The sequence below is a fragment of the Polypterus senegalus genome, chromosome 8, assembly GCF_016835505.1.
Source record: "Polypterus senegalus isolate Bchr_013 chromosome 8, ASM1683550v1, whole genome shotgun sequence".
Classification (NCBI taxonomy): domain Eukaryota; kingdom Metazoa; phylum Chordata; class Cladistia; order Polypteriformes; family Polypteridae; genus Polypterus; species Polypterus senegalus.
The window spans coordinates 167,129,511-167,144,966 of NC_053161.1; the positions used below are offsets into that span (position 1 = coordinate 167,129,511).

Sequence of the window (15,456 nt, forward strand, 5' to 3'; positions counted from 1 at the left end):
ACCATCAGAGTTAAGCCAAGTTTCACTTAGTTCAAAAAAATCTATTTTCCTATCACTAATAAGATCGTTGATGGAAAGCGTCTTGTTGGTTAATGCTCTAACATTTAATAAAGCCATATTTAATGTTTCAGAAGAGCAGAACTGAATTGTATCTGTGTTATGGGTATTCGAGACAGAAATCAAGTTAGCAAAGGGCTTATAAACAAAACTGTATGGAAAAAGATGCTCAATAATGCAGGACAGCAGCTAAACAGTATAAGTATCAATGAACGTTTGTATATTTTACTTCACAGGCTCTAAACCAGAACTTAGTTATTTTCAACAACTTCAATAAAGTTTCAGGTTTACCAATTTCACCTTGTGGAAGCAAGAGATGCACAATAAAATCATGTTTTACATAGTAACAATTTCCTACTACATACCAACTGCTCCCAGTATTGGGACTTTGTCCGAGTTGAGACCTTGTTAGCCTCAGTCTTCCTAAGAACACCATTGTCTTGAGATCTGTGTTCCTCATTGACCAATGCACAATGGTTAAACAGGAGCCAGAGGAAAAAGAACAAATTACTGACCTTCATGAATATTCTAGTTAAATCAAACACAGCCTTTCTGAGCAGAAATATGCCAGGCCAGTCAGTGGTGTTCACTTAAGAGTTCCTATTAGCACACAGAGGTGATCCACACAGCTTGGCTGAGCTCAGCACGATAAAACTACATGTAGAAGCTGCTTAGCTTCCACCTCACCACCATGGTCCAGTACAAAAGAAACACAAATTAAGGTAATTGAGAGTACAGATACAGGAACAGACTACAGGACATGCATTCGTGTTCACAACTATAACAAGCCAAGTTAGGTTTGCCAGTCCACTAAATTTTAGCATCTTTAAAAAGGATGAGAAACACACACACCATACTGGGCACACATGGTAACTGCATAGACTGTAAAATGTATTTTACTGGAACTGTGAGACAGTAACACCAACCACAAATCTCTATTAACCTCTTCGAATACTCATCAATAATGTCATTAATGGTTTTGGGCTTTAACACTGAAACATAGGAGTTTGTCATACATGATACAGGTTAAAAGAAAAAAATATATATATATATACATACAATCCTCCAACCATAAAATGCATGCATACATCGTCTACATGGAATTAAGCCGGTTTCAACATATTAGGCCGTGTATATACAGTAAATCACACACATACTGATAATGCACGTCAGCCTCTCACGGTTATTAATTTAATTTAGACTTCAATAGGCAGGTTAACGAAAAAATAACTGCACGACCGAATTACACGTTTGTCTCAGTCTATATATTTGATTTCGTTCTCCGCTCGTATGCACTTCGACTTTTCTCCACGGACTCCAGTTTGTTCAGTCACCGCGGACAGATGAAAGAGGAAAAAAAAAGTGGGAATCAAACAGCAGAGTGTGGAATCGACACCTTCCCGAGCTTGGCGAATGGAAAAGGTAACAAATGGAAAGATGCACGGAAAAAATGATTAACAGGAGGTGGTGTGTCTATGGAGTAGAACCGGGAGTTGAAAATGCGAGAGGGAAATTCACTCGAGCTAAGTTCATTGGTGGGTTGACAGACACGAACGCGCTGCACGCCACTAATTCAAGTCGCGTGCATTACCTCCGAGTGAAACGGAGGAAAACGCACAAATCCATAAAGTGTCGTGGCCAGATCACGGATACTCATCCTCTGTCTCTATGTGGTGAGATGTTTCCTAAACTTACTCCGCCTCCGGCTTCTCTCTGTAGACAATTGCCACTCCCCGTGTGTACTGCGCGCCCAAAGAGAGGCGGTAGCGTGCCTTCAGTTTCCGTCGCTGTTGATGACGTCACGTCACACGCCACCGCGCATGCGCTGAGGAGTACACGAGTCGACGATCTGTTGTCGAGTGAGGAAAACCAAAAACAAATACAGGGTAAGTGCTTGGGGTCTGGGGACGGCGCTCTGTGACTGTGTGAGTTTTTCTTCATTCCACTCAGTTACTGCACGCGATGTGAATCGGAGGCAAGCAGGGCGTTAGTGTTCATCTGCCTGCTGTCGAACTTTGCTGTGAATCCCCGCGTGGCCGCCTACGTGTCTGATATTTCTTGATGTCTGTTCTTTTAGTGTTTTCGAGTCCCATTTCTGATTTCATCCGCCCAGACGTACCACCAGTCCCGTTTCATATGTATTCTTTTCTCTGTTTTCCTTCAAATCGCTGAGTTGGACGTGGCGGCGAATTACACCTTTGTGTCCGCGATGTCCAGTTGATAGTCGTTTGACTGTTGAAAGCGTAGAGAAGAGCCAGTCGGGCTTTACGCTTCTGATTAGTAAAAGAAAGTAAGAAACAGATTGGAGTCCGTGACCGTGGAGAAGAGTCGGAGTTGGCGAATACAACTATATAGTGTGAGGAAACCGTATCGTCTCATAATCATCTGGTAACTAAAGCTAATGACTAGAAAATGCTAGCCATCTTAATTAGTATGTGTATATACGTTACATATACAAACTGTTTAATCCAGTTTAAACAGCGTACATTTGCATATTTTGCTTGGGAGGAAGATTAAATGAACCCTTTTCTTCTTTAACATATATCAGAGGTGGCGAAATCTTACTTTTCAGTGCTAAAGCCCAAACTAGTGATGGCTGGTAGTGTATAGTACAGGGGATCTACAGTTCCAGCACAATGATTTCAACCTTACAGCCTTTTTTGACGTGTTTGCATTTTCTTTGTGTCCCCAGTATTTGTTGTTTTCTCTCATTTTCTAAGCGTGCACAGACTGTTGCTTGGCGTTAAGGAGCGCCGTGTTCGCGTTTCAGAGGACTTTGTCTTAAACAATGATGTGATATCGGACACAAATACGAGTAACGCTGTCATGGCCCACAGTTGGTTCCTGTATGAGAACTCTGGTTTTCTTCTCATATTCCCATGACTACCATTTGTGTTTGTTTTAGGCACTCAAGACCTCAGCGACATGAAGGTCACAATATTAGGAGGGGCTAGTGTTTAGTAGACGTTTATTATAGTGCTAAATATGAAATCATTTATGATTTTCTGAGTGCGTGGACAAAATTTATTGTTACAAGATGAATATGGTGAACATGAAGCTTTGTTATGAGTTTTTCAAAGCAGCTGCTTTTGTTTTAGTGATTTAAAGAGATGTCTGCAAACTCGGACCGTGCATCTGCTGTCCTACATTAATAAGCATCTTATTTCAGACAATTTTATTTGTAAACCTTCTGCCGATGCCTAATGCCGTTTAAACTGTAGGATCAAAATTGCTTGTATGTAGACTGAAATAGTTCATATTCTAAACAGATTAAGAGAACTTAACATTACATTCATTAATTAAAAGTACCCAATGGTGCTGGTTTACTGGGTAATTTTACCACATATTTTAACTAGGATGATATATTTTAGTTCTCTCTGGTTTAGTTAAAAAAGATTACATAAATACATTTAATAATAATTCATTACATTTATATAGTGCTTTTCTCAGTACTCAAAACGCTATCCACACAGGGAGGAACTGGGAAACGAACCCACAATCTTCCACAGTCTTCTTACTGCAAAGCAGCTTTTATTATTATTATTATTATTATTATTATGTACTCCTTCCATTTCAGTGTGACAAGAACCGCACACCCTAATGTCCGAATTACATAGTTCAGTTAAATGTGGTCTGCCATATGTTTACTAAAGTTCATATCTGGTTACTCATAGAGTGCATCAGGCTCCATTACAATGATGAATCAAACTCAATGTCAGAACTATACAGTGATAATTACAATAACTCAATATACAGTAAGTGTAAAAAAATTTTGATTTGAATTACAAGTGGAAAAACAAACAAATGCACAGGTAAATAACCCCGCAGACCTCCACCTACAAACTGAGGCTCATATGACAAAGCTTAAAAAGAAAGTGGTACTAGCTGAATTCCACCTTAAGGCTTAGAAATAATCAAGTCCATAAATAATTACAACCTAAGGAAACAGCTGCCAACAACAGCCACTATTAAGAATAAAATAAATGTCACTCGATGACAATCACCCTATGGAATGCGTTATCAGGTAGAGATAAAATTGACATCTTCCGTGTTCATTAAAAAAAGATCAAGGCACCAGCTTTTGATTCTGGTCAGCTTACCGTCAAGTGTGATACCTCAGCTCAGACATTATCAGTGTCTTTTCCTGTAATGACTGCGTAATGATGCATGTCGTAGGAGCTCAAGTTGGATTGATTACCTGTTTACGTCTGCAGAAGGGAAGTTCACAACTCATCCATCAATCCATCCATCCATTTTCTAACCCGCTAAATCCGAATACAGGGTCACGGGGGTCTGCTGGAGCCAATCCCAGCCAACACAGGGCAAAAGGCAGGAAGCAATCCTGGGTAGGGAGCCAACCCACCGCAGGACACACACACCAACACACCAAGCACACACTAGGGCCAATTTAGAACCGCCAATCCACCTAACCTGCATGTCTTTGGATTGTGGGAGGAAACCCACGCAGACACGGGGAGAACATGCAAACTCCACGCAGGGAGGTCCCGGGAAGCGAACCTGGGAGTTCACAACTCAACAGCATAAAACACTTTTAAAACTTATAATGAAAAAAGTGGTTTTATAAAATCTATCTTTATAATCAAACATTGTGATCAATTCAGCAAGTTATACAGGGTCTGATTGCATTTTATGAATGGTTTTAATTAGTTACTAGAGAAAGGTTTGTCTAACCTACTGACAAAAATGGAAGGTGAACATCTTCAGCTACACCTGTGTGTTTCTTAACACAATCCTGTGACCCACTTGTAGTCCCATTCCTTAACACAACTGATAACATACTATAGTTATTGGTCTCCAGCTGCACTGTATGCTAAATTCAGGTAGTGAATCCTGCTGACCTCCAACCTTGGGAGCTGGGCTTCTTTCTCCCTTTTCTCCCTTCACTCCACTGCCAACTTTGATTTACATCTGTTAATTTGAAGTGAAGAGCAATGGATTACTGTCAGCATGCTATTAACGGTCTGTCCTGACATAGACATAACTGAGAGTGTGTCATAAAATGAAATTCAAATATGTTTAGAGCTGAATGATGATATTCTAATAAAGTTAAACCCTGCTCTTTCCACAGAAAAAAAAAGAAAAAACGGCGTTTTACTGTAATGTCTATGTGGATGTGAAAGAGGAGACGTGAGGTGGATACAAACATCATGGAGATAATAGCTGTAAGTATTAAGGAGGAAGACTGTGAATGGGAGTGTGTTCACCCTCAACAAGAGAGTCTGGACATTAAGGCAGAGGCGAAAGAGGAGTCTGTCAATATTGAAATGCATAACCATGCAAATCTGGAGAGTGTAGAGAGAGAAGTCCTTCGTTATGTGTGTCAAGATGGTGTGGTGATCAAGTTAGACTCTTCTGAAAGCAGATACAGTACGTCTCCAGAGCCGCCTGTCAATGTGAAGTCTAATTCATTACAATCTGATACAAAGAGAACTGAGGAAATTTCATCTGTTAGAACTCGGGAATATCAGTCACCACCTTCAAGTAAGCCTGAAAAAAGTAAGTGTGAAATAAAAATGTTTTAACTTTGGGAATGTTCCAATAACTATTTAACTATAAAATATATACAAAAATAACTATCTGTAGTAAATACGGCATTAAAGAAAAGAATGCTTCTCATAATTACAAGTTGTCCTATTGTTTAATTTTTTTCAGTAATTTACCTATCTGAAACAAGGCTTAATTAAAAAAAAAAAAGTACTTTTCACCATTTCTCGAACAAAAATAAATATACAACCTCACACAATCTGTTAATTAACATTGGAAATTAAACACAACTTTAATGTAAATATACATGCATTTTGATGTTTTAATCCCTTTTAATCTTTAATTGCTTTTAAAATGTGCATTTACTATTCTGCCCTGTGATGGACTGGCATCCTTTCCAGGGTTTGTTCCTGCCTTGAGCACTGTGCTAGATTGGGTAGGCTCCAGCACCCCCCGCGATCCTGTTTAGGACTAAGTGTGTTAGAGATGACTGGCATATATTATAGTTATACAGTTGTTTTTTTTTTTTTTTTCCTTTGGTGTACCAGCTAAACATTCATAATTTTTGAAGTTTAATTATAAATATGGATTAATGTTGAGCATGCTGTCTCAATTAGCAGTATCTCGCATAAAAGAGCAATGGAACTAAATTACCATAAAACTTAGAACATCAGGATCTGAAATGATTGTTTTTTTGTGATCAGCCAATTTACCAATCACAGATTGAGTCTTTTTTAGTGAAACTCGGTCGTTTGGGGTATAACTGGTAAACTTTATGGTCGGGGGGACTTGTGATTTTTATGAGAAGCTTTGAAATGTAGTTAAATTGTTTTATTGTGCGTTTAAATGTAATTTAAGATTTTATCTATGTTAATGTTGTAAGGTTCAGTAATTTGTTATTCTTTCACTATAGTTGTGTTTTGTCTTGGTAGACTAATATATTGCTCTACTTTTCCCCTTTTGTATTATTAATATGTAGCCTTTGTCAGAATGCCTCAAAACTCACGGACTTACCACTGTTTGTAAGGTACTAGCAAAATTCCCGCGCTTCGCAGCGGAGAAGTAGTGTGTTAAAGAAGTTATGAAAAAGAAAAGGAAACATTTTAAAAATAACGTAACATGATTGTCAATGTAATTGTTTTCTGACTGTTATGAGTGTTGTTGTCGTCAAGGATTTGATTATCATTATTTCTTTCAATCGGGTTCGTATTTGGAGGACATGTTGTGTTCAAGTTACATTCCGTGTTTGTCTAGTCTATCCCTGACCATCTCATCTTCGTTGTCAACCGTTGTAAAGACAACAGGTTTCATTCATCGAAGTGTTCACTACTCAAATCGGTACTCATGACTCTAAGATGTTTTACAGGCATTCCCGGCATTAAGTTGTGAATTTGCCTGTGAATATTTAGTGGCAGCGTGTCTATGAACATAATTTAAACTTAAGCTTTACACCTTGTTCTCCTATTGATATGTCTACAAAGGCTTGTTCAGATTCAGAGGGTTGTTCCTCTCTTACTGCATGAATAAACAGCTCGTCTTCCTCTTTATCTGAGACATCACACACTGCATGCACGGGTTTACCTTTCCCAGTCCTGCAGACTATAGCGAAGTGGTTCAATTTACCACATTTTTTACACTGTTTTCCTTTAGCTGGACATTGACTTTTTCCATTGTGTGCTTTGTTTCCGCAGTAGCTGCACTTATGAATATGCTTGTATGCGTCACTCGCTTCATATTCTTTTGCTGCCGTCTCAATTGTGTAATGCGTTTTTTGTTCAGCGCTCTTTGTTGTTTATTGATGCAGTAAGAGAGGAACAGCCCTCTGAATCTGAACAAGCCTTTGTAGACATATCAATAGGAGAGCAAGGTGTAAAGCTTAAGTTTAAATTTAAGTTCATAGACACGCTGCCGCTAAATATTCGCAGGCAAATTCACAACTTAATACTGGGAATGCCTGTTAAACATCTTAGATTCACGAGTACCGATTTGGGTAGTGAACACTTTGATGAAACCTGTTATCTTTACAACGGTTGACAAACATGGAATGTAGCTTGAACACAACACGTCCTCCAAATACGAACCTGATTGAAAGAAATAATGATAATCAACAGTCACAAAACAATTACATCGACAATCATGTTACGTTATTTTTAAAATGTTTCCTTTTCTTTTTCATAACTTCTTTAACACACTACTTCTCCGCTGCGAAGCGCGGGTATTTTCCTAGTACAAAGTATAAAAAAAGGTGTATCTTCATACAAGACTATAACCTCAGAAAAATAAATCATTCAGTTCACATGTTCCTGTCAATATGTAAAATCTGAAGCCCACTTATCAATTGCATGTGTGGGTTAAAAGGTAAGTTTTGAGTAGTGAGCTGTTATTATTATTATTATTATTATTACTACTAGGCATGTAAGCCTGTGCTATAAAAGCCCGGGGTCCTAGAAATTATTGAAATCATCAGAAAAAAACTGAAATGTAGAGATAGGAGGATTTGTGTTGCCGAAGTGCTCACATCGGTTATTTATTACCGGCTAAGCAAGTGTCTCTTTCTTCGTAGGTTTCAGTTTGCTGACATGCTTGCCTCACTTCTGTATTACTAGCTAAGTGAGTGACTCTTTCTTCGTAGTGCTCACCTCGCTTGTGCATTAGCGGCTGGAGGAAAAGTAAAAGGGATACCGTTTTGCTGATGTTAGCGGCTAAGCGACAGTGTCTTTCTTCGGAGGTTTCGTTTTGCTGACATGCTCACATCGCTTGTTATTAGCGGCTAAGCAAGTTTTCTTTTTCCTCTGAGGTGGAGCCCTTACCCCTTTGATGATCTAAATGAGCCATTTTTATTTATATTTTAGAGTCAAGTGGCTTTAGTCTAATGGAGTGGAAGTGTCAGGTCACATTCTGATCATTTAAGGTGCATTTCATGTGTGTGGCATTGCTGTGTTCTATAAATTAAACTGTCTTCACTATCTGGATAACTGAGAACTATCACTTTGCATCTCTATTAATCAAATGTAATATGAACAACATAATTGAATAAAATTGAAAGAGTTGGATGATAACTACATTGCAGAATTCTATTAATATTTTAACAAAATGTGACCAGTAGTCCTGCCAGTTGAGTCTAACACATGCAATCTGTTTAGTTTATTGTTTCAGCTTCTTGGCTCCAGTGACTGCGCATAGTCAAGTCAAGTCAAGTTGGGGAGCATGCACTGGTACAGTGCGTTGCTGCACCCACTACACAACGATACAACTCGAGATCCCGGTTTGCAACCCCCCAGGCAGACATGCGGTCCAGTCCCACCTTTCTGAAATGACCGTCTATCTGCCGCAACCAGGTGTTACATGGTCAACCTCTTGGCCTGGTCCAGGCACTCGGGTCACCAACAATGAGGATCTTATGAGCCGGATCATCCTCAGGGAAATGCACCGCATGGTCGTAGTGCTGTAACTGACGCTCCCTCACAAGGCAGGTAATGTGCCTCATTCGGGACTCCATGAGCAACCGCTCATTCGACACAAAGTCAATCCAGCGGCACCCAAGGATTTTCCGGAGGGACACAGTAACAAAGGAGTCCAGTCTTCGTCTCAGGTCACTGGATAGCGTCCATGTCTCGCAACTATATAGCAAGACAGGAAGCACCAGGACTCTAAAGACTTGGATCTTCGTCCTTTTGCATAGATATCGGGAGCGCCACACACCCCTTTCCAGCGACCTCCTGATCCCCCATGCTCTCCCAATCCATCTACTGACTTCATAGGAAGAGTCACCAAAGACATGAATGTCACTGCCAATGTAAGTAAACCTCTCAACGTGGTCGACACTCTCTCCTCAAACAGACACACTGCTGATGGCTGTGCTCAAGAGGTCGTTAAAGGCCTGGATCTTGGTTTTTATCCAGGTCACTCACAAGCCCAGACACTCAGACACCTCATTCAGTCTCTCGAGTGCCCCGATACATTGACTCCGCAAAGATCACAGCATCATCAGCAAAGTCAAGATCCTTGAATCTTTCTTCACCAACAGATGCCCCACACTGCGCACAGTGGCTTATGCTTATCATTGGTTATTCCTAATTTGAACCAGCATTGATTTAATGTTATGTCTTAATGTGCATAGTAAGGCAGTGGATTGAAAATAAGCTTCTTATTTTTTCTTTTAAACTTTACACAGGAAACAAGCGCCAACGCTGTTCGGAATGCGGCAAACAATTTTCTTGCAGCCATCTTCAGATCCATAAAAGAATCCACACAGGAGAGAAGCCGTGTTGGTGTAATGAATGTGGCAAAACGTTCTGTGACAGGCGTACTCTTCAGAGACACAAAAGAATTCACACAGGAGAGAAGCCATATCGTTGTTTGGAATGTGGCAGACAGTTCTCTGACAGGAGCAATCTACGGAGGCACAGAAGAATTCATACCGGAGAGAAGCCATTCTTCTGCTTGGAATGCGGCAAATCGTTTTCACGACTGAATCATCTTCAGAGACACACCATAATCCATACTGGAGAGAAGCCATATTGCTGTTCTGATTGTGGGAAACGATTCAGTCGCAGGAGTACTCTTCAACAGCACGCCAAAATTCACACAGGGGAGAATTCACACTCCTAATGAACTGCAAGAAGAGGCTTTATTTGGAACAATGCAGGTGCTAAGCTAAGTCCACCCTGCAAGTGTAAGACAGTGAGAAATGAAGCAGTACAATTAGACTATCCTGTTTCACTAATGTTTTGTAGTAAGCACAACTAGAAACTTTGGAGCAATTCAACCCGAGAGAAGCCGTATTGAGTGTGGCAGACAGTTCTCTGAATGGAAGTGTTCGCAGAGCCACAACAAGAATTCACACTGCTGAGCAGGCATATTGCTGTAATGAATGTGGCAAACAGTTTTTACAAATGTGTGACCGTCAGAGACACACTAGCATTCACATGAGAGAGAAGTACAATGGAAATGTCCTAACCAAAGAGTGAGATTCATCCCTGTCATGATAGTAGGCACACCATGAAAATTTAGAAAAAATAAACCCGAGAGAAGCCATATTGCCGTGATGATTCTCACAAACCAGCAGTCATCTGGGCCACAAAAGAATTCACATTGTGTGCCACCTCTGTTAGAAGGTAAAGTAGGAGAAAAGTCCAAATTCATCCACCGAACTACTCAAGTTTTTGGGTACCTTAACATGGTGGGCTTATTTGGACAAGATGTGTACCAGGGTTTCTCAGCCTTTTATCTTGACATACCACCCCAAGTATGTAAATGTTTCAGTCTCTTAATTGTATGTTGGTCTTAAATTAAGTGCAAAACTGTTATTGGGTAAATCTAAAGCTGACATTTCTTTTTTTGCCCAATAATATTATAGTAGGGAATTTTAACAATGTCTCATGGATAGTTTTTGTATATGTGAGTGTAATTTCCTTTTTTTTAATTAATTATCTTTTTAATATATGGACAACAATGTGGTTTAATATGAAATTAAAAGTATGGGACAGCTTTTTTTATTTACAAAAAATGTGCAACTGAAATAGATGTGTAACAGAGAGGCGGAGTCCCCTGGCCCCACAGGGTATCAACAGATGGGGACCTTTAATGGGCTTTTGGATATTTTAGCGTGGGATTTGTAAAGAATATCATCATCGTGGGACGTCTTATTTCTTCTACCAAGTGCCCATACTAAATTTATTCACTTGCAGTTTTTGTCTTTTTAATGCAAAAATTAAACTTAAAACCAAAACTGAACAATTCAAACAATATCCCGTCATTGCCGCCTGAAGTAGTGAATATAAACATAAATCAGAATACAGCATTGCCCCCGGAATCCGAACACCTCAGAATTTGAACAACTTGGAATCCGAACTAAACAATTTAGCAAATGTTGTCCCGGAATTTGAATGCTGCTTTGGAATGCGAACACCCAGCACGTTGTTCGTGTGTGTTTGTGCATATGTTTTTCCAGCGCTCAGGCCACCCTTACCCTTTGTCATTCAGTTTGTTGTCGGAAGCTGTAGTGAAAGCATCTCGTGTGATTATTCGCTGCTAATTTTATGCTTTGGTGCCTGTTTTGTGTTTATTTTTTATATATAATAACAACTTATTGTATTCGCCATGGGTCATAAAAATTGTAGTGAGGAAAATAAGAGTAAGAGGAAAGCTGTTAGAACTACAATTGAAGTTAAGAAAGATCTTATTGCTTTTTAAGGTAAATACAGGTTTTTATGTTTTTAATTTTATCAATTTACATTTTTATTCAAATATTATTTGTTAATATTTTACCTTAAAAATCCAGTGTATTTAATGTTAAAATCATTGTGAAAATCTGAGCTTGTTTGACCCAGAAACGGATTAATCCAGTTTCTATTATTTTAAAAGGGAATAATGGTCTTGGAACTCGAACGATTTGGAACTTGAACGGGGTTCTGGAATGAATTAAGTTTGGATCCCAAGGTATCACTGCATTTTGATTTACCTCTACTCTTTAAAGCTGCTTCTATAAGAACATATCTGTCTTTATCTGTTTTGTGACGATTGCAGTTGTGAGACGACATTAATGTGTGCAGAAGACATTAGCTGGTTAGGAACACTTACTGAAGACTAACGTGTAATCCACATTCACATAAATTTTAAATGTCACACACGTGATTCTTTAATTTTTCATATGTTTCCTTCCTGTTTCAGAATTCCTATAGGTGGTCAGACTTTTCCATTGGTTATTCTTGTGTATTAATATAGCATCAATCATTGAATTTGACTGACTATAAGTGCTGAAATTAGCTGTAAGAGACAACATTGCATTCCCTCCTATATCATTCAAATTATTTGTCATATGTGCTTCTGTCAAATTTTAGTTGTTATGCTAATAAACATTATTTTAGATTAAAAAAAGAACTTGAACTTAATGTTTGATGGTTCATTTTTGTAATTAAGCATGTTTTGTCGGTAGCTTCTCTTCGGTAATACACTTTCATTACAACTGTACGCGTCTTATTCCTGGAGAATTGTTCTTTGAGCTTTAAGACATTAGTGCAATGCTGACCAATGTAAAAGTTTGGGAACACTAAATACATTTTATTTTGGAGTGACGTATGCAGTATGTGGCACCTACACCCCATCAAAGGATGGGTCTCATCTATTGTCCAGTGCAACTGCGATAGACACTACATTCCACTGAACTGGATACACTGGTCAGGACACGAATAACGGTAGCCATGTTCATTCATAGCCTGAGAATAACTGCGAAGCTTCTTCTCTTTCTTGTGCCTTTGTATACAGTAGATGTGAATTATCAGCTCTCTCTACTGCCAGGGTATACAAGGTATGCACTAATCGTGTGTTTTTATTTCTTTATAACTCTACAATGGCATAAAAGAGGCAATAATAAAAGTCTTTCTTTTTTGCCTTGGAAGTATAGTGACATTTTTCTGGTTTATTAATTTAAATCAAGTATGATTTTTAACTAATAGGCTCCCACAGCCCTGTGGCTGGAAGTGCTTCTTGAGGTGTAACTGCCATCATGACACCTATTTTTTTCCTCTTTCTTTTGTCCGGTGTACCCTCCGAAACTCTCTCTTTCTCCCTCTCTCTGTTTTCTTGCTTTTTCTTTTCTTCTTTTCTTTTTTTCTTCTTACCTTCATATCATCAAGTGATTCTTCTTATACCACCAGTGGGGCACAGGCTGAGATCCATTCATTTATTCCAAATCTCATCAAGACAAAAGTATTTCCCAAGTTTGAATAGCAATTTATACTGCCCACAACGTGCCTAGCATAAAAAGTGGCTCACATACTTCTTCATCTATTAGGTAGGAAATGGTGATAACAATAGTGCAACATCTTTAGATAAAGAGAAGGCCTCCAGTGTGGGACAGTTCAGATGAACAGTATGGCCGGTCTCACAACAACAGAATAAATAAGACCACAGAAATGGGACTTGTGCTAAAATTAAGAGGATTAGATGAAGTTCAGTAATCAACTGAAGACAACGAGGAGATCATATACTGCTACTTTTACATAACAGATCCTGGTTTTCTGACAAAGGTATATGAATGGTGGGCTTGCACAACCCTGCAATCCAGAAATCTAATTTCAAGATTCAAACTATTATAACTGCCGCACAAACTTTCTAACCAGAATAATTACAGAAAGCAAATCAATAAAAATTAGAATATCCATAAGGATTAGAATAAGGATAATTAATACTTTAAAAAGTGAAGATGCAGTAGCTATGAGAACCAAAAAGGAGGAGACTTGGGATAATGAAATGAGGAAGGACCTTGTATTCTGTAACGTTTTCTCCCAACTTGAAAGCATCAGCAGTGAAACTGAGTAAAGAAAGAGGAAATAGGCCTGTTATGAAAACAAAATTTAGAAGGAAATGCCTAAATAGGAATAGACATACCTGAAACGTAATAATCACTGAGAAGTGAAATGTCCTCAAAAGCAACCAATTCTCAAAAAGTGAAATACTAACAATAAAAAAAAAATGGGTTCTGGAGAAGCAAAAACTTTAACAGACAGAAGCACCGCACACAGAAAGTGACCATGAAAGTCCATTTCCAAAACTGTCTGTGCTGAAATCACAGGTGAACAACACCATGATGTTACAGGAAGTGCAAATAGTAAAGGAGATCAAGTGGCATGCCAGATGTAATGGCAGTGTATTCACTTTGTTCCAACCACTGCATGTTTTTCAATCCTATCCAGCCACCTTAAAGAAAAACCTCACACTGTGAGTGTGGTGCTGAGGTGTCATGAGGTGGGTGCAGCAATCGGCGCATGCTCTCAATCGGATGAGGTGGTATTATCTCAACCTTCAGTTAAAATAGTTATTTAAATTATTGGAAAATTTCACTTAACTGTTTTGGAAAATGTCACAATCTTCCACACAGAAATTGCATTTCTGTACTCCACTGTCTCTCAGAATGGTAATGAAACTGGAGAATTGCACAGAAAGAGACTGCAGAAGCTTCAAAGACCTGTGAATTGTAGGACTGCCTGAAAATTCTGAGAACAACAATATTATTTCTTCTGATTCCAAAGTCGGGCCAAAGTGGTTTCCAGGATTAAGTGGTACTACATTTGAAATAAGAGTCCATCGAATACTCTCAGCACAGTCCGGTTCAACAAAGCCCCACATTCTCATCATCCAGTTCTCGAGATATGTAGACAAACAGAATATCCTGTCGGCGTCTCGTAAGAGTCCTAGGTTAAATCACAGGGCAGTCAGTGTTACGTTTTCTTCTGGATTATTCTGTTGTGACATCCAATAAAAGGAGGGTGATGAATCCTGTTATCTGCACTGTGAAGTAAGTTGATTTATGGACTGTGGACGTTAGGGGTCACTGTTGCCCCTTTCAACCCAACAGACACACCCTGGCATGGTAAAAGCAATGAGAAGTATTTTAATGCTTTTCTTCTCCTTAATGGTGCCCAAAGTACCAGAGCGACAATAGACGGGCAATTCAATTATAACAATTCACAACAAAAATCACTACAATTCTCTCCTCCCAACTCCGGCTCGCTTGCTGGGTCTTCAGAAGTACTTTATATAGACTTTGACCCAGAAGTGCTTCTGCTCTTCCATCTGTGTGACTAACTAGCACTTCTGGGTCAAATGGAGAACTAGAGTCCTTTAATCAGCCTGGAAGTACTTCAGGGCTCCCATGTGACTTAGTAGTACTTCTGGGATATGGATTAGGCATGCTTCCTCCTCCAGTCCTCTCACAGTTCCTCCTGGCAGCACCCATGGTACCCAACTGGGCTGAGCAACCAAACTCTGAGTTCCAAAATGCCCTGCGGTAATCCAGGACACCATTACACTCCAGGGGTCTCATGGATAATGGCATGTGTAGAATTCAAACTATAACATGGTGTACAGACAAAATGGAAATGTTCATATGCA

At 39.2% G+C, this 15,456-nt stretch overlaps 1 protein-coding gene across 1 annotated transcript; it reads left to right on the plus strand.

Annotated features, from left to right (window-relative positions):
* The first annotated feature begins 1,263 nt into the window (after positions 1-1,263).
* Positions 1,264-12,450, plus strand: LOC120534467 (zinc finger protein 3-like). Its single transcript, XM_039762065.1, has 3 exons — positions 1,264-1,943; positions 5,147-5,574; positions 9,737-12,450. Exons 2-3 carry the CDS (start codon positions 5,226-5,228, stop codon positions 10,171-10,173), a joined length of 786 nt encoding a protein of 261 aa, XP_039617999.1. The 5' UTR covers positions 1,264-1,943; positions 5,147-5,225; the 3' UTR covers positions 10,174-12,450.
* Positions 12,451-15,456: the final 3,006 nt, after the last annotated feature.

What these genes read in the sequence shown, in the direction of transcription:
- LOC120534467 (XM_039762065.1), top strand. Translation starts at nt 5,226, where the DNA reads ATGGAGATAATAGCTGTAAGTATTAAGGAGGAAGACTGTGAATGGGAG. An exon ending in TTCAAGTAAGCCTGAAAAAA is followed by an intron (nt 5,575 to 9,736) that starts GTAAGTGTGAAA and finishes AACTTTACACAG; the next exon opens with GAAACAAGCGCCAACGCTGT.